Source organism: Zootoca vivipara, chromosome 1 (genome assembly GCF_963506605.1).
Source record: "Zootoca vivipara chromosome 1, rZooViv1.1, whole genome shotgun sequence".
Lineage (NCBI taxonomy): Eukaryota > Metazoa > Chordata > Lepidosauria > Squamata > Lacertidae > Zootoca > Zootoca vivipara.
This window is the reverse complement of record NC_083276.1, coordinates 82380709-82398712: the sequence shown is the minus strand read 5'-3', so window position 1 is coordinate 82398712 and position 18004 is coordinate 82380709. Positions and strand designations below refer to the sequence as shown.

General features: G+C 42.8%; 3 protein-coding genes across 4 annotated transcripts; all 3 read right to left on the bottom strand.

Annotated features, from left to right (window-relative positions):
• Nucleotides 1-2045: 2045 nt before the first annotated feature.
• LOC118080880 (olfactory receptor 5AS1-like) lies at nucleotides 2046-3052 on the bottom strand. The gene has a single exon (XM_035106906.2). The coding sequence runs from the start codon at nucleotides 3003-3005 to the stop codon at nucleotides 2046-2048; it is 960 nt and encodes a 319-aa protein (XP_034962797.2). The 5' UTR covers nucleotides 3006-3052.
• Nucleotides 3053-8385: 5333 nt separating this feature from the next.
• On the bottom strand, nucleotides 8386-9330 carry LOC132591715 (olfactory receptor 5F1-like). Its single transcript, XM_060271580.1, has one exon. It carries the CDS (start codon nucleotides 9328-9330, stop codon nucleotides 8386-8388), a length of 945 nt encoding a protein of 314 aa, XP_060127563.1.
• Nucleotides 9331-12377: 3047 nt separating this feature from the next.
• Nucleotides 12378-17324, bottom strand: LOC132592522 (olfactory receptor 5F1-like). Of its 2 annotated transcripts, XM_060277528.1 has the most exons (3): nucleotides 16731-17324; nucleotides 15220-15226; nucleotides 12378-13312 (listed from the first exon to the last, which is right to left on the bottom strand). In XM_060277528.1, exons 1-3 carry the CDS (start codon nucleotides 17322-17324, stop codon nucleotides 12378-12380), a joined length of 1536 nt encoding a protein of 511 aa, XP_060133511.1. The 2 variants fall into 2 exon arrangements, with proteins under 2 accessions (XP_060133511.1, XP_060133513.1); XM_060277530.1 differs by lacking the exons at nucleotides 12378-13312; nucleotides 15220-15226 and having other exon boundaries at nucleotides 16380-17324.
• Nucleotides 17325-18004: the final 680 nt, after the last annotated feature.

Genomic DNA, 18004 nt, shown 5'->3' with positions numbered 1-18004 from the left:
AGTCATAGCTGCCAAGTTTTCCCTTTTCTTGCGAGGAAGCCTATTCAGCATAAGGGAAAATCCCTTAAAATAAGGGATAACTTGGCAGCTATGCTTCTACATCAATTTGTAAGTGTGGAGAAATGAGAAACTGAAATCGGCAAATTTGCCTATCATCACATGGGTGTAAGCTGCGTTGTAAACTGTAGGGCTGACCCATGAGGAAACATGTATAGGATTGTTCTCCCAGTGAAGCAAAGCTGGTTTTGGTTTTTTTGTTTTTTGCTGTTGATGTTCAGGCTCACTGGTTGAATTGGCTCATTTCTGCCACTTGGTTTCCTGCCAATTTCTATCTCATGCTTCAACTTACTCATTGGGAAGAGAGAGTGAAAGATGACACCAATAAGCAATGAAGAAACACTCCTTTTTTATTGAGTCAGTACTACAGTGGTACCTCGGGTTACAAATGCTTCAGGTTACAAACGCTTCAGGTTATAGACTCCACTAACCCGGAAGTGGTACCTCGGGTTAAGAACTTTGCTTCAGGATGAGAACATATCTCGCGTGCCGGCGGCGCAGCAGCAGCGGGAGGGCCCATTAGCTAAAGTGGTACCTCAGGTTAAGAACAGTTTCAGGTTAAGAACGGACCTCTGGAACGAATTAAGTTCTTAACCAGAGGTACCACTGTATTCTGTATTAGGGGACCCTCAGATTCCACTTCTTTGTCACATTACATCAGCCCTTTAACAAACACAAATCAAATTTCATGCCAAAAAGACAAGAAAGAAGGAAGATGAAATGAATAATGGAGGATGGGAGGAAGAGTCAAGTAAATCTTTCCCTATGTGCAGGGAAATGGTAAAGGAAAACACCAATTATCAATGAATATGTTTTAAAATGTTTCCACATTTATGTAATGTGGTTTCAGGGTTGGGGGTGCTTCCTTCTCCCTGTTCAGAACCCCTCCCCCTGCAGTGTCAGATGAACAAATACATCACTGAGTGTTATGTACTGAGCTGAATCCTAGAACAATAGGATTCAGAATCAGCGGGAGCTACCCAATCCAACTCCAGGTGGAAGTGAATCCGCAACCTGATTGGCCTGCTGGAGCAGCCAATCAGGCGGCTGGCAGAAGTGAATCTGCTACCTGATTGGCCTGTAGGAGCAGCCAATCAGGCTGCAGGCAGAAGTCAATCCACAATATAATTGGCCCACAGGTGTAGCCCTGAAGTAGCCAATCACGCAAGGCCCATTGTGTAAATAATGTATATAAGCAGATGGTTTTGGGAAAAGAGCCATTCGTCTTCTCTTCTCCTCCTTGATGACTATGAGCTGAATAAAGAGCATGAAATTCACTCTGGACTCCGAGTATATTTCACTGGCGACGAAGGTGGGATCCTGCTGAGCTGACCGCCACCACGCACTGCACCGCAGCACCGCCACCTGCTGCACCGCTGCCTCGCACCGTGCATCCAGGCTTCAGCTCCAGGACCCAAGGAACCCAGAATGGCAACCGACAGCAGCTTCTCGCCATTCAAACCAGCATCAGGAGACTGGGAAGGGTACGCTGCCCGTTTCGACTTCCTCCTGCAAGCGAAAGAAGTCACCAACGATGCCATGAAGAGGGCGACATTCTTCAGCGTCTGTGGAGAGGAGACGTTTGAAATCGCTCGGAGTCGAGAGTGAATTTCACTGAGAAAATGACATTCACCCATTCAGAATAGGAATCATGGAAAGATACTTTATATCCTGAGTCAGACAATTGGTCCATCTAGCGCAGTATTTTTTTACTCTGACTGGCAGCTGCTCTCCAGTATTTCAGATGGGGATCTCTCCCAGCCCCACCTGGAGATGGAGCCTGGGATCTTCTGCATGCAGATACTCTACCACTGAGCCACATCAAAATAACATAGTATATTAGAACCAAACCATGTAGAAGTGTGGCTTCTTCATACTCAGGTGGCTCTGACCAGGTTTATATATTCTTCTGGACCACCCCTTTACAAGTATATCTATACACAATGGACTAAGAAGAGCTTGTGTCCCCTTTTCTCTGCATTTCATCACTAACAGCAGCACGCATGTCTCTCCAACGTTCTCTTCAAGGCGTCCTTCACCTCTTTGTTCCTCAGGCAGTAGATCAAGGGGTTCACCATGGGAAACACCACCGTGTAAAACACTGAGATTATTTTGTCTGTGTCCATGGCATAGCTGGAACTAGGGTGTAGATACATGAATAAGAGGGTGCCATAGAAAAGGGCAACAGCTGTCAAATGGGAGGTGCATGTGGAAAAGGCTTTGTGGCGGCTATTGGTTGAGGGGATCCTCAAGATGGTGCAAAGGATGGAGGCATAAGAGATGATGATGAGCACAAAAGTGCTCATTTGGATGGATCCACACAGGGCAAAGAGTAGGATTTCATTGAAGTGGGTGTTGGAGCAGGAAAGGGCCAACAGAGGAGGGATGTCGCAGAAGAAATGGTTGATGACGTTGGAACTGCAGAAGGAGAGTCGGAAGGTAAGACAAGTGTGCACCAGTGAGGTCATGCTGCCTGCGAGATAGGAGCCAGCTACCAGCCAGACACAAACCTTGCGTGACATGAGAACTGGATAAAGCAGCGGGTTACAAATGGCCATGTAGCGGTCGTACGCCATGGCAGCCAACAGGAGGCATTCTGCATCGGCAAAGGCAGCAAAAAGATACATTTGCACAATGCATCCTGCAAATGAAATGCTCTTCCTCTCTGCTACGAAGTTGGCCAGCATCTTGGGAGTAATGGCAGAGGAATAACTGAGGTCCAGAAAAGCCAGGTTGTTCAGGAAAAAGTACATGGGACTGTGCAGAGAGGGACTGATCCAGATTAATGTGATGATGCCAAAGTTCCCCACCAAGGTGACCAGATAGATGGCCAGGAAGAGCACAAAGAGGATGGCCTTGATCCCCTGACGATCTGTGAAACCAAGGAGAATGAACTCAGTCACTGCAGTGAAATTCCCCCTGGCCATTTCCTCCCATTTTTGTTTCATTGCATCTAGATCTATGGTAGGTGAATCAAGAAGAAGAATGAGCTGTGGGGACAATGAAAATGAAATGGTTTTAGACAGTGGTTTCCTCTGCCTCTCTCTTGAAACTAGAAGAAGGAGAGGAAATATTATCGAAAGCTGCCTTGTATCTTTTATAGGGAAGTGTGTGATATATGGCAAAATTAAATAAACAAACAAAAACAACAAACAAATAAATATTACGCTTGTGAGAACGTTTTGGATGTGGTTGCAGTTGCTTAAAGGAGCAGTGTGGGGAGGGCTCTTTGCAGAGAACAGTCTTGTTTTTGAAAGATGTTCTCTCTTTGAAGGGCTATCTGCTTCTCAGCCAGATATGGCTCACATGATGGCTCCTGAGGCTGCCTAACCAATAGTGTCTGGTGAGGAGGCGCAGTGCCCATGCTCCTGGCCTCCTATCAGCAGAGCTGCTGCTTACTAGGAGTCTGGCAGGGGTACCCAAACTAAGGCCCGGGGGCCGGATGCGGCTCAATTGCCTTCTAAATCCGGCTCGCGGACGGTCCGGGAATCAGCATGTTTTTACATGAGTAGAATGTGTCCTTTTATTTAAAATGCATCTCTGGGTTATTTGTGGGGCCTGCCTGGTGTTTTTACATAAGTAGAATGTGTCCTTTTATTTAAAATGCATCTCTGGATTATTTGTGGGGCATGGGAATTCGTTCATATCTTTTTTCCAAAATATAGACCGGCCCCCTACAAGGTCTGAGGGACAGTGGAGCGGCCCCCTGCTGAAAATGTTTGCTGACCCCTGGGAGGCAAGGAGGAGGTTAATGCTGTGCAAGTGCAAAGGGGGAGCCACTATTAGTTTAGTAACTGGGGCCACAGCTTTATTGCGCATTTCACAAAGGAGATCTACAGAACTCTGATTGTGGTGTAAACTATGGCTAGGGTGTGTAAAAGTACCCTTAATGGTTAATTTGTAAATGCTATGGCTCAAGTGTAATTAGAAACCTCACGTGCTGATCTGGGGGCCACACCTAAATTTGCCTTCTCTCTTTGATGATAAATGACACTTTGCATGTGCTCAGAGCTACCGTATCTTCTTTATTCTCAGAGTTGAGCCTTGGCATTAAAATACTTTACAGGGTTTCAACCTCATGAACCCTAACTGAAATTAAACCAAAAATATCACTGCATAATAGTCAACATGCTTAGAAATAAGTTGTCCCTGTGTGTGTTTACTGACTGCTCAGAACAACTTGCTGCCAATAGATGTCTATTTATGGAATAACCACTGGCTTATTTTTTAAAAAATACCCGAACTAGTATATGCAAAAGCAGTAAAATGCAAAAGCAGTACAAACAGAACACCTAAGTGCCTTCATAACATTATTGGAAAGAGCAGATCACTTATAATATTGTATAGTTTCTTTTCATCCTATGCAGATTATAATAAAACAAGTTTTCTTACTTTTGGAGGTTGTGCTTTCCTGACAATTTTTAAGGAAAGCAATAATTTGATGAATTAACGCAATTTGAGCTCAGAAAACCATGTATAAGAAAATACAGTAAGGTGCCTTTGTGAAGCTTTTATGCAGAATAGTGTCTGTATCAAGGAAGACAGCAATTTGCAGCTCCTAAGATAGCAAAAATTACCATATTCAGGTCAAATTCTCCTTAAATGGTTCTCATTTGTGGCAACTTACCTGTGAAGCACGTAATGGGTTATTCATTGTCTCATTGCAGGAACTGTTGCTTTTGAAGGTTTGCGTTAATCATCATGCTGTTGAGACCAAGTCCCTGGAGAACTTGATGGAAGCTGGGGAAGGGTCCAGGGGGAAAGGAACTGTTGCATGTCCAAACCAAAGAGTTACAGGTATATCACGATACTGCAGGGGTAAAATATGAATCAATGAAGGTTGGTGTCCTAAGATTTTAGGATGGAAACACCAGTGCTCATATTAACCAGTGCTCAGAAAAGCTTTTGAAATGCTCTCCCTTGTTTCCACTACAGGAAAACGGCCCTAAATGGCTCAGGTGCCAAATACCTGAAAGACCGTCTCCTTCCCTAAAGACCCTCTCAGGTGCTGAGATCAGCAGAGGAAGCCCTCTTGGTAGTTCCTCTGCTCTCAGAAGCTCAGGCGGTGGTGGCATTCTCTGTGGCAGCCTCTTAATTTGTGGAACTCCCTCCTCACAGAGGGAGACACACAGAGGTGTGTCTGGCACCTTCATTTTACAACTTCTGGAGAATGCTGATGTCGTACTTCTTTACCCTGGCCTTTGAAACTTGAGGTGTATGTTTTCAGGACCCACCTTATATTTATGATTCTAATTTTTTTAAAATGATGTTGTGCTTTAATGTGGTAACCCACCCTGGAAGCTTAGGGTGAAGGGTGGGTAATAAATAAATAAATGTGGACTCAGATATGTGAATGTGACGCAGGCATCTTGGCCCAACTGTCCAGCATTCCCCAAGTGAAGTTTGCTTCTGGCCTAGATTGGAGTGGTGGCAGATGTTCCTCACTGCAAGGGTGGTGGAACTCATTGGGTAGCTCACCCCCAGAGACTGATGGAACCTGTTGGATTCCTGAATGCTCTGTCAGGCTTTCCAGTGGAGAAAGCTGTTGATCATGGTCTCGCTGTGGAATGTCAAGATGAGACGGGTGGTTGATAGAGTCACTGCTAAATGTCCACTCCAGCATTGTGGAACCCAAGTGACTCCGGGGTATTCTGGTGAGCTGCAGGCTATGAAACAAGCCAGATGAAGACTAGAGCACAAATGGTGCAATTCTTATTTTGAAGTCAACCCAACACTGGTTAGTACACAGAAGCATGCCTCCCATGTGGCAGGTGTCCTGAGCACACCCAGCCCAAAGATGACAAATGGATGGTAGTTTAATTCTTTATTGACAAAGCACACATGGTAGCTCCTAAGGTGCACTAAACACACCCGCTTCTGGTGCCTAAGTAGCTTCCATCCTCTCCTCAGATTTGTGCTCCAAGCTGGACTATTGGAGCAACAGCACAACCATGCCTCTCCCAAACTTATGTTCCCGTCATCTGATGACGCACACACAAGTAACCTGCGACTTCTCCTACACAGAAGTTGCTGCTGTGCCTGCTTCTTCAAGCCCTTTGTGGTCCTGGAAGACAGCAAGAAAGGGACAGAAGGCAACCTACCCCCTTCCTTGGGCAAGTGGTCAAGAGAGGAACTGCAGACATTTTGAATGTCTTGCATTATCTAGATCAGGCTTCCACAAACTAAGGCCCGGGGGCCGGATACAGCCCGTGAGGCTCTTTTATGCGGCCCCGGGTGACCCCCACCACCCGCTGCCACCGCCCGCTCTTAATGGCGTGGTGCGGCGCGGCTGCCCACTTCTGGGTTGCCGGAGTGTCAGAAATAGCTTGTGTGCATGCGCAAGCATCATTTCTGGTGCACTCCCATGCTGGAGGAGGCCCATGCACATGCACACAAGCTATTTCCGGTGTTCCAGCGACCTGGAAGTGCACCGGAAATCGTGTGTGTGTGCACGTATGGGTGCATGCTCCCGCACACTCTGGCCCGCAGCGCAATCAGCGCTGGGGGCACCGGCCCTCGGCGACGTAAGTTTGGGGACCCCTGATCTAGATCATTCTAATCTGGGTCCAGACCTGGCCATGAGATGGAGCCAGTCTTGGTTGCTCTGATGGATGACCTTTACCAAGAGTGGGACATGGGAAGTTCAAGCTTTCTCCTGCATCTCTGTCTCTCTATGACCTTGGATTCCTCCACCTTGGGCTGGCTCTGTGGGATGGGAATTGAAGGCACTGTGTCCCAGCAGTTCTTGTTCTACCTACATGGTCAAGTCCAGGAGCATTGGGGAAGTGCTTTTCAGCACCCTGGCAATTGTGCTTTGGAGTGCTGCTGGGGCACTGTTGTATACCCAGTGCTATTTGATATCTATATGATGACACTGGGACCCATCATTAGGAGATTTGGGGCAAGGTCAGATCAGTATGCTGATGACATCAGGCTCAATTTATCCTTAACTTCTTAATAAGCAGAGGCCAGACAAACCCTGGAATGGTGCCTGGATACAGTGGTGAGATGAATGCTGGCCACTTGGGAGATGGAGTTGGTGTGGGTGAGTAGTTCCCAGCCTAAGAATGCCTGACCTTGGTAGGGTTGCACTCCCCCCAAAAGAGCAAGTATGCTGTGTGTGTGTGTGTGTGTGTGTGTGTGTGTGTGTGTGTGTATCTAGCCTTGAGGACATAGCAAATACTTCTAGACGATTTCAGATTCACTTAAATGGAAGTTAAGTACTTAAGTACCCCATGTCACTTGAATACTTGAAAATATCTAAAAGGTAATCCATATCGGTGGGTAACTTACAGGGAATTGCTTTACTTTACAGGGGGTGGGGTGGGGTGGGGTGAGACCCAAACTGAAATCAGTGGAAAATGTAAGGAGCCATGTTACGGATTGGTTACAATACCATCAGTTACATGAAATGTTTAAATTAGATAGAAAAAAAAATGTTTTTCGGACCAAAGCTCACAATCTGAAAAAGATCTTCTACAAAACAAAGAGAAACTTTTGTACAAATTATATAATATGTTATTAAACTGGGAAACAAAAGACAGGCATGTTAAAGCCTCTATGACACACTGGGCAATAGATATAGGACAAAAACTAGATTTTAACCTCTGGGAAAAACTAGGAAAAAGTGATTTGAAGTTTACAGCATGTTATTTTGTGAAGGAGAATTACTTGAAAATGATTTACAGATAGTATCTAACTCTAAGTAGGGTTGCTAAAATGTATAAGACTGAATCAGATAAGTGCTGGAGATGCAAGGAGATGGAGGGAACATTTTTTCATATGTGGTGGATTTGTAAAAGGATAAAAGAGTATTGGGAAATGATCCATAATGAATTGAGAAAAATGTCTAAAAGTACCCCCCCCCCCCAAAAAATCCAGAGTCCTTTCGGTTGGGGTTAATTCAGACTGAAATACCCAGGTGTCAAAAAAGGTTATTTATGTATGCTACTACTGCTGCCCGTGTTTTGTTAGCCCCAAAATAGAATAAGAGAACAAGAAGAACACATGTTTAGAGAATATTGGAAAAAGTTTATTGAATATATGGGAAATAATTGTGTACAGCTGAAAATGTTGGCAGCATTAAGATAAATTCAACAGTGTAAATAGTTGTGATGGAAGCAATAATGGAATACTGAATGGTATAGTATTTTTTAAAATACGCAGGGATTTATGATATGTATTGAATCAGGGAAAGAGAAGAAGGAAAGTCATTGATATTTTAAAGATGTAAAAATGAGTATTTTAAATTGTAAAACAGAAAATATAATAAAAATTATATACAAAAAAGGTAATCCATATGGCTTGAAAACCTTTTAAAGCAGCAAGCTATAGTAAGTGAGAAGATGCGGTTTTACCTGTTACTCTCTTCATTGCCTCCTTCACCTCCTTGTTCCTCAGACTGTAGATTAAGGGGTTAAGCATTGGGATGACAAAGGAATAAAATAGAGAGACCGTTTTATTCTGATCCTCTGAATAGTTGGAACTAGGCTGTAAATATATAAATAGGCCAGTTCCATAGAATATAATCACAACAATCAGGTGGGAGGTGCAGGTGGAAAAGGCTTTCTTGCGGCCCTTGGCTGACTTCATCCGGAGCACCGTGAAAAGGATGTACATGTAGGAGCTCAATATTATCAGAAGAGAGCCCAATATATTGATTCCAGCACAAATGAAGACTAGTGCTTCAGCTATGGATGTATCAGAACATGAGAGCTTGAGTAGTGGGGGGATCTCACAGAAGAAATGGTTGATTTCATTAGACTGGCAAAAAGACAAAGTACCTACCAAAGTGGTATGAATGATTGAGTTCAAGAAGCCGGCTGTGAAGGCTCCGCCAGCCATCTTGACGCATCGGGTGTGTGACATGATTGATATGTACAACAAAGGGTTGCAGATGGCCACGTAGCGGTCATAAGCCATCAGCCCAAAAAGAATGCATTCGGTACTTACCAGAGCAACAAAGAAATACACTTGGATGAGGCAACCCAGGAAAGAAATAGTTCTCCTCTCTGATAGCAAAGTTCTTAAGGCTTTGGGTGTGATGTTGGAGGAATAGCAAAAATCTAAGAAAGCCAGATTACTGAGGAAAAAGTACATGGGGGTGTGAAGCTGAGAGTCCATTCTGATCAGCAAAATCATCCCTAGGTTGCCCACCACAGTGATAACATAGATTAGCAGCAACAATGTGAAGATGGGAATCTTCAGTTCTGGTACATCTGCAAATCCCACAAAGATAAATTCTGATACAACACTGGTATTTTCAGTAGACATTTTTGTAGCTGATTTATTCCTGCTATTTTTATTTTGAATGAACATGGATCTTCATGTGATTTCAGTTGGAGGAGAGAATGGATTCAGCTGGGGAGAGTGCTGATATACCTTCAGTAGTCATAACCAAAAAAGTCTGGCTGTACTAAGTAATGGGCATTTCTTGGGTTGTCAATATGTACAGACTCCTTGTGTGCCTTAGGTTATAGAGCATGATTTTTCTTTTCTTCTCAATCTGCAAATAAAAAATAAAATAAGCCTTTTCTGTCTTTATTTTCACTGTTTGAAAAATGGCAGCTCCACTGTACACGGGCACAGATCCAGAAATCCCCAAATTCCCTGTTCATTCAGTGATTAGAAATGGAGAGTCTCAGGATCGGTGTTTTTTTTTTAAAGAAAAACCCTCAGCAAATTATATGTAAATAGTTACACATTTTTTTATGTGAGTGCTGTGGTACTTCACCATAAGATGATTCATTTCCCTAACTCTCTGAATGATATGGCCCTGAGGAAAGTAGTTGTAGATCCATGAATGATGGGCAACACGTCCATCAGTCATGGATGAACAATGGTTACTATGGGGGATGATGGTTTTGTGATTGGCCTTTACCTGCGTCCCTAATGTGAAATAGAGAGATAGGGGGCAGGTCTGAATAAGATAATGAGTCTGTATGTGTCAATTGCTGAGGGACTGCAGTTATCAGTGACGTTGTGGATTTTGGAGGTCCTGTCTGGATAAGGCCCTTAGACCCTTCCAGTTATTGGGGTCCTGTTCCCAGTGAGGGTTGGAATCTAACAGAGGAGATAGCTGAACTAGTCAGAGAAGTTTCCTTGCATTGCAATAACTTTAGCTGACCCCTAAAATGTTCTCTTTGGCATCCAAAAAGAATGAGCTAGGCTTCCAATAGGTGGTGGTGCCTTCCAGACTAATAAGTAGGCCTTTCATCCGCTTGCACTCGTCTAGCTACTAGAAGGGAAAACAATAGCCTGGTGGATGGGTGTGAACTGAGCTGGAAGCAGGCTGGAAGCTGGAGAAACAGAGACATGCTTGAACTGTGCTATATCCAAAGCTGGGACTAATAGAGAAACAAGATCTGTTGGGGAGTTTATTATGTGAGCCACTCCATCTTATGCACAGGTTGCATATATACTGTGTGTGTCTAAATGAAACTAGATATCTTAAATGCACCACAGTCTTCGCTCAGCTTCATTCCAAGAAAACATACCCTGAAAAAGTGCTGGAACCCCTAAAATCTCTCACCACTTGGAGATTGGGGTGACATGGAAGAGTATTAAGAATTCTTTGGAGGATGATTCCATCTGATACCTTCACTGTAGGGCTCCCATTTCCCATATATACACTATTCACTCTCCTCCCCCTCCCCCCACACCTCACATTCTAACTACTCAAATACCCCATTCACACATCAAGCAGTACTCACCCATCCCTAAAAATACACAACCCATTCTCTCTCTTTCATATATATGCGTGTGTGTGCCACACACAGAGAAAGTATAGACACACACATACACACAAAGCCACCATTCATATCCCCAGTCAGAAGCACTGTAAAAGGGCTATAATAAGAGAACACCTGTAACTTGATGGGATCAGAAACTACCTACCTGTATGACTACGAAGAAAGTCACTTGACAGTGGAAGTGCCCCACCACCAACCTTCAGAAGTGTTTTCTTTCTGTGACTCACTGATTCAGCAACAATCTACATTTAAGTCCTCAATAAAGTTATCGTCCTAGAAAGCAAAGAGTGTGTGACTGAATTCATTCAGGGTCAGGTCTACCCCATCTGCTGAGGTTAGCAAAAGAACTATACCTTTCTGCCACTATGTCTTAAATTCCTTTTGCAAGTATTCATATGGGAACAAACACTTTTATACTAATTGGAGCATACATTTTTTTTCTCAGGGAACTTAATCTCCAAGGAATAAGAAAGATCCAGAGACTCAGAAGTTGTCATTTCCATTTTATTGGACCAGCTAACAAGTAGACCATTAACTGACAAATCTTTATTGATTGAGCTTGCAAGCAACACAGACCACATTTCCAAGGCAAGGATAAACTGAGCTCAGCTGTTTCTTCACATACAGTAGTATAAACTCCGTCCATATCCCTCTAGCCCTGCAGATAAATGCTTGTACTACCACGTGAGGTATGAAACCAACCACCCTAGTTCTTCAGATTCTTTCAGAAATGTATAATCTATCTTTCTGAATATAAGAGCACTTCTGCATACCCAGTTGAGAAAAGTCTGTGTACTTCCTCCAAGATCATTAAAATGGCCAACCAAGATTGCTTCTGTCCTACCTTGATTACATTTCAATTGATTTTATTCCAAAAGTATAAAAAGTTTAGAATTTGCAGTGCCTCCCCAGGATTGAATTGTGGAAGCAATAAGTAAGAGCTGGGTGTCATCAGCATTGTGATGACATTCCACCGCCAAACTACAGGTGACGTCTTCAGGTGGATGTCAAAAGCATGGGCGACAGGATACAACCATTCAGTGCCTACCTGTCAAAGGTCACATTTTAGGGAGACAGTACCCAGCACCACCTTGTATTTCAGGAAGTAGCTGAACCACACAGAACAATGTTTTTTCTTCCTTCCCCTTATGGTCCAGAAGGATTTATGCTGTGTGTGGATGAAGGAAATCAGAGTCCAAAGGAATCTGGAGGACCCCAGGTTTCCCACCCATTTTAGGCTAATTTGGGAACACATGCATTCAGCTCTACCACCATTTTTGCATTGCTACTTTCCTGCAAATTTTGAGGCCCTCTTTTTGGGAGTGTTTTCTACTAGCTCAATGCTCATTGTATCAGGGTGAACACTTGACTCTCAACTCCAAATACAATGGGGATCCATATGTTCTCTAAAATGTTCAAAAATATGGCAAAGCACCTCGACAGTTCTGTTGGATTACAGATATGTTGAAATGAAGAACATGCTTAAGTACTTTACATAACAAGGCTACAGTACTTGAATAAAATCTAGGGTGCAATCTAATTAATTTGACAGTCTGTGGATATAATATTTTATAGTAAATGTGAAAATGCATTCTTCTCCAACACTCTCTTCATTGCCTCCTTCACCTCCTTGTTCCTCAGACTGTAAATTAAGGGGTTGAGCATTGGGATGACAAAGGAATAGAACATTGACACAACTTTATTCTGATCCTCTGAATAGTTGGAACTAGGTTGTAAGTAAACATATATAGTAGTTCCATAGAATATGATCACAGCAATCAGGTGGGAGATGCAGGTGGAAAGGGCTTTCTTGCGGCCCTTGGCTGACTTCATCTGGAGCACCGTGAAAAGGATATACAGGTAAGAACTCAGGATTATCAAGAGAGAGCCTAACATATTGATTCCAGCACAAATGAAAACTAGTGCTTCAGCTATGGATGTATCAGAACATGAGAGCTTGAGTAGTGGGGGGATTTCACAGAAGAAATGGTTGATTTCATTAGACTGGCAAAAAGACAAAGTACCTACCAAAGTGGTATGAATGATTGAGTTCAAGAAGCCGGCTGTGAAGGCTCCGCCAGCCATCTTGACGCATCGGGTGTGTGACATGATTGATGTGTACAACAAAGGGTTGCAGATGGCCACATAGCGGTCATAAGCCATCAGCCCAAAAAGCATGAACTCTGTACTTGCCAGAGCAACAAAGAAATACAGTTGGATGAAGCATCCCAGGAAAGAAATGGTTCTCCTCTCTGACAGGAAATTTCTTAAGGCTTTGGGGGTGATGTTGGAGGAATAGCAAAAATCTAAGAAAGCCAGATTACTGAGGAAAAAGTACATGGGGGTGTGAAGCTGAGAGTCCATTCTGATCAGCAAAATCATCCCTAGGTTGCCCACCACAGTGATAACATAAATCAGCAGCAACAATGTGAAGATGGGAATCTTCAGTTCTGGTACATCTACAATTCCCACAAAGATAAATTCTGATACAACACTGGTATTTTCTGTAGACATTTTTGTAGCTGATTTATTCCTGCTATTTTTATTTTGAATGAACATGGATCTTCATGTGATTTCAGTTGGAGGAGAGAATGGATTCAGCTGGGAAGAGTGCTGATATACCTTCAGTAGTCATAACCAAAATAGTCTGGCTGTACTATTTTGGGCATTTCTTGGGTTGTCAATATCTACAGATTGCTTGTGTGCCTTAGGTTATAGAACATGATTTTTCTTTTCTTCTCAATCTGCAAATACAAAATAAAACAAGCTTTTTCTGTCTGGATTTTCACTGTTTGAAAAATGGCAACCCTATGTCACAGAGCTCCACTGTACACGGGCACAGATGCAGAAATTCTCTGTTCATTGGCTGATTAGAAATGGAGATTCTCAGCATTGGTTGTGGGTTTGAGGGAAAACCCCTCAGCAAATTATATGTAATTAGTTAAACATTTTTTTCATGAGTGCTGTGCTACTACACTATAAGATGATTCATTTCCCTAACTCTCTGAATGATATGGCCTTGAGGAAAGTAGTTGTAGATCCATGAATGATGGGCAATACGTCCACCACTCATGGATGAACAACGGTTACTATGGGGGATGAGGGTTTTGTGATTGGCCTTTACCTGCGTCCCTAATGTTAAATAGAGAGATAGGGGGCAGGTCTGAATAAGATAATGAGTCTGTGCATGACACAAGTATGTGTCAATTGCTGAGGGACTGCAGTTATCAGCGACATTGTGGATTTTGGAGGTCCTATCTGGATAATGCCCTTAGCCCCTTCCAGTTATTGGGGTCCTGTACCCAGCGAGGGTTGAAATCTAACAGAGGAGATAGCTGAACTAGTCAGAGAAGTTTCTTTGCATTTCAATAACTTTAGCTGACCCCTTAAATGTTCTCTTTGGTATTCAAAAAGAATGAGCTACCAATAGGTGGTGGTGCCTTCCAGACTAATAAGTGGGCCTTTCATCCGCTTGCACACGTCTAGCTGCTAGATAGGAAAACAATAGCCTGGTGGATGGGTGTGAACTGAGCTGGAAGCAGGCTGGAAGCTGGAGAAACAGAGACATGCTTGAAGTGTGCTATATCCAAAGCTCGGACTAATAGAGAAACAAGATCTGTTGGGGTGTTTATTATGTGAGCCACTCCATCTTATGCACAGGTTGTGTGTGTCTAAATGAAACTAGATATCTTAAATGCACCACAGTCTTCGCTCAGCTTCATTCCAAGAAAACATACCCTGAAAAAGTGCTGGAACCCCTAAAATCTCCCACCACTTGGAGATTGGGGTGACATGGAAGAGTATTAACAATTCTTGGGAGGATGATTCCATCCGATACCTTCACTGTAGGGCTCCCATTTCACATATATACACTATTCACTCTCCTCCCCCTCCCCCCACATCTCACATTCTAACTACTCAAATACCACATTCACATATCAAGCAGTACTCATCCATCCCTAAAAACACACAACCCGTTCTCTCATGCGCACACTCTTCCATATATATGCGTGTGTGTGCCACACACAGAGAAAGTATAGACACACACATACACACAAAGCCACCATTCATATCCCCAGTCAGAAGCACTGTAAAAGGGCTATAATAAGAGAACACCTGTAACTTGATGGGATCAGAAACTACCTACCTGTATGACTACGAAGAAAGTCACTTGACAGTGGAAGTGCCCCACCACCAACCTTCAGAAGTGTTTTCTTTCTGTGACTCACTGATTCAGCAACAATCTACATTTAAGTCCTCAATAAAGTTATTGTCCTAGTAAGCAAAGTGTGTGTGACTGAATTCATTCAGGGTCAGGTCTACCCCATCTGCTGAGGTTAGCAAAAGAACTATACCTTTCTGCCACTATGTCTTAAATTCCTTTTGCAAGTATTCATATGGGAACAAACACTTTTATACTAATTGGAGCATACATTTTTTTTCTCAAGGAACTTAATCTCCAAGGAATAAGAAAGATCCAGAGACTCAGAAGTTGTCATTTCCATTTTATTGGACCAGCTAACAGGTAGACCATTAACTGACAAATCTTTATTGATTGAGCTTGCAAGCAACACAGACCACATTTCCAAGGCAAGGATAAACTGAGCTCAGCTGTTTCTTCACATACAGTAGTATAAACTCCGTCCATATCCCTCTAGCCCTGCAGATAAATGCTTGTACTACCACGTGAGGTATGAAACCAACCACCCTAGTTCTTCAGATTCTTTCAGAAATGTATATTCTATCTTTCTGAATATAAGGGCACTTCTGCATACCCAGTTGTGAAAAGTCTGTGTACTTCCTCCAAGATCATTAAAATGGCCAACCAAGATTGCTTCTGTCCTACCTTGATTACATTTCAATTGATTTTATTCCAAAAGTAGAAATAGTTTAGAATTTGCAGTGCCTCCCCAGGAGTGAATTGTGGAAGCAATAAATAAGAGCTGGGTGTCATCAGCATTGTGATGACATTCCACCACCAAACTACAGGTGACGTCTTCAGGTGGATGTCAAAAGCATGGGCGACAGGATACAACCATTCAGTGCCTACCTGTCAAAGGTCACATTTTAGGGAGACAGTACCCAGCACCACCTTGTATTTCAGGAAGTAGCTGAACCACACAGAACAATGTTTTTTCTTCCTTCCCCTTATGGTCCAGAAGGATTTATGCTGTGTGTGGATGAAGGAAATCAGAGTCCAAAGGAATCTGGAGGACCCCAGGTTTCCCACCCATTTTAGGCTAATTTGGGAACACATGCATTCAGCTCTACCACCATTTTTGCATTGCTACTTTCCTGCAAATTTTGAGGGCCTCTTTTTGGGAGTGTTTTCTACTAGCTCAATGCTCATTGTATCAGGGTGAATACTTGACTCTCAACTCCAAATACAATGGGGATCCATATGTTCTCTAAAATGTTCAAAAATATGGCAAAGCACCTCGACAGTTCTGTTGGATTACAGATATGTTGAAATGAAGAACATGCTTAAGTACTTTACATAACAAGGCTACAGTACTTGAATAAAATCTAGGGTGCAATCTAATTAATTTGACAGTCTGTAGATATAATATTTCATAGTAAATGTGAAAATGCATTCTTCTCCATCACTCTCTTCAATGCCTCCTTCACCTCCTTGTTCCTCAGACTGTAAATTAAGGGGTTGAGCATTGGGATGACAAAGGAATAGAACATTGACACAACTTTATTCTGATCCTCTGAATAGTTGGAACTAGGTTGTAAGTAAACATATGCAGTAGTTCCATAGAATATGATCACAGCAATCAGGTGGGAGATGCAGGTGGAAAAGGCTTTCTTGCGGCCCTTGGCTGACTTCATCTGGAGCACCGTGAAAAGGATGTACAGGTAAGAACTCAGGATCATCAAGAGAGAGCATAACATATTGATTCCAGCGCAAATGGAGACTAGTGCTTCAGCTATGGATGTATCAGAACATGAGAGCTTGAGTAGTGGGGGGATATCACAGAAGAAATGGTTGATTTCATTAGACTGGCAAAAAGACAAAGTACCTACCAAAGTGGTATGAATGATTGAGTTCAAGAAGCCGGCTGTGAAGGCTCCGCCAGCCATCTTGACGCATCGGGTGTGTGACATGATTGATGTGTACAACAAAGGGTTGCAGATGGCCACGTAGCGGTCATAAGCCATCAGCCCAAAAAGCATGCATTCTGTACTTACCAGAGCAACAAAGAAATACACTTGGATGAGGCAACCCAGGAAAGAAATAGTTCTCCTCTCTGATAGCAAAGTTCTTAAGGCTTTGGGTGTGATGTTGGAGGAATAGCAAAAATCTAAGAAAGCCAGATTACTGAGGAAAAAGTACATGGGGGTGTGAAGCCGAGAGTCCATTCTGATCAGCAAAATCATCCCTAGGTTGCCCACCACAGTGATACCATAGATCAGCAGCAACACTGTGAAGATGGGAATCTTCAGTTCTGGTACATCTGCAAATCCCACAAAGATAAATTCAGACACAACACTGGTATTTTCAGTAGACATTTTTGTAGCTGATTTATTCCTGCTATCTTTATTTTGAATGAACAGCAATCTTCATATGATTTCAGTTGGGGAAGGAAGTGAAGTCTGCAGAGTAGTGTGCTGCCTCTTTTGACATCTTGCTCTGTGAAGAGGTCATTTGACTTCTCCACCCCCTTACAAGATACTAAGGGGACAGAGGCAGTTAGAGATAGAGTGCACTGATATACCTTCAGAAGTCATAACCCAAAATGTCAGAATGTATCACTGTACGTAGTAATGTGTTTCTGTGATTACCAATTCGTACAGACTGCTTGTGTGCCGCAGTTTGTAGAGCATGAATTTCTTCTTTATCCTCAATCTGTAAATATATAAAAAAACACATTATCATAATGCCTAGGGATATTACAAAGAATGTTGTTGTTTAGTCGTTTAGTCGTGTCCGACTCTTTGTGACCCCCATGGACCAGAGCACGCCAGGCAGTCCTGTCTTCCACTGCCTCCCGCAGTTTATATTACAAAGAATAGTTATATAATTTAACAAATGTTACTTCCCATAGTTCATTAGCTAAATAAATTCCAAATAAATTTTAGGGGAAAACTTTTTTTCTTCATTTGCACTAATATCTAGCTTTGTGGATATGCATCTTTTTAAAAATCATTTTCATATTAGATCATTTAATATGCAACTATTCTCTTTTTAA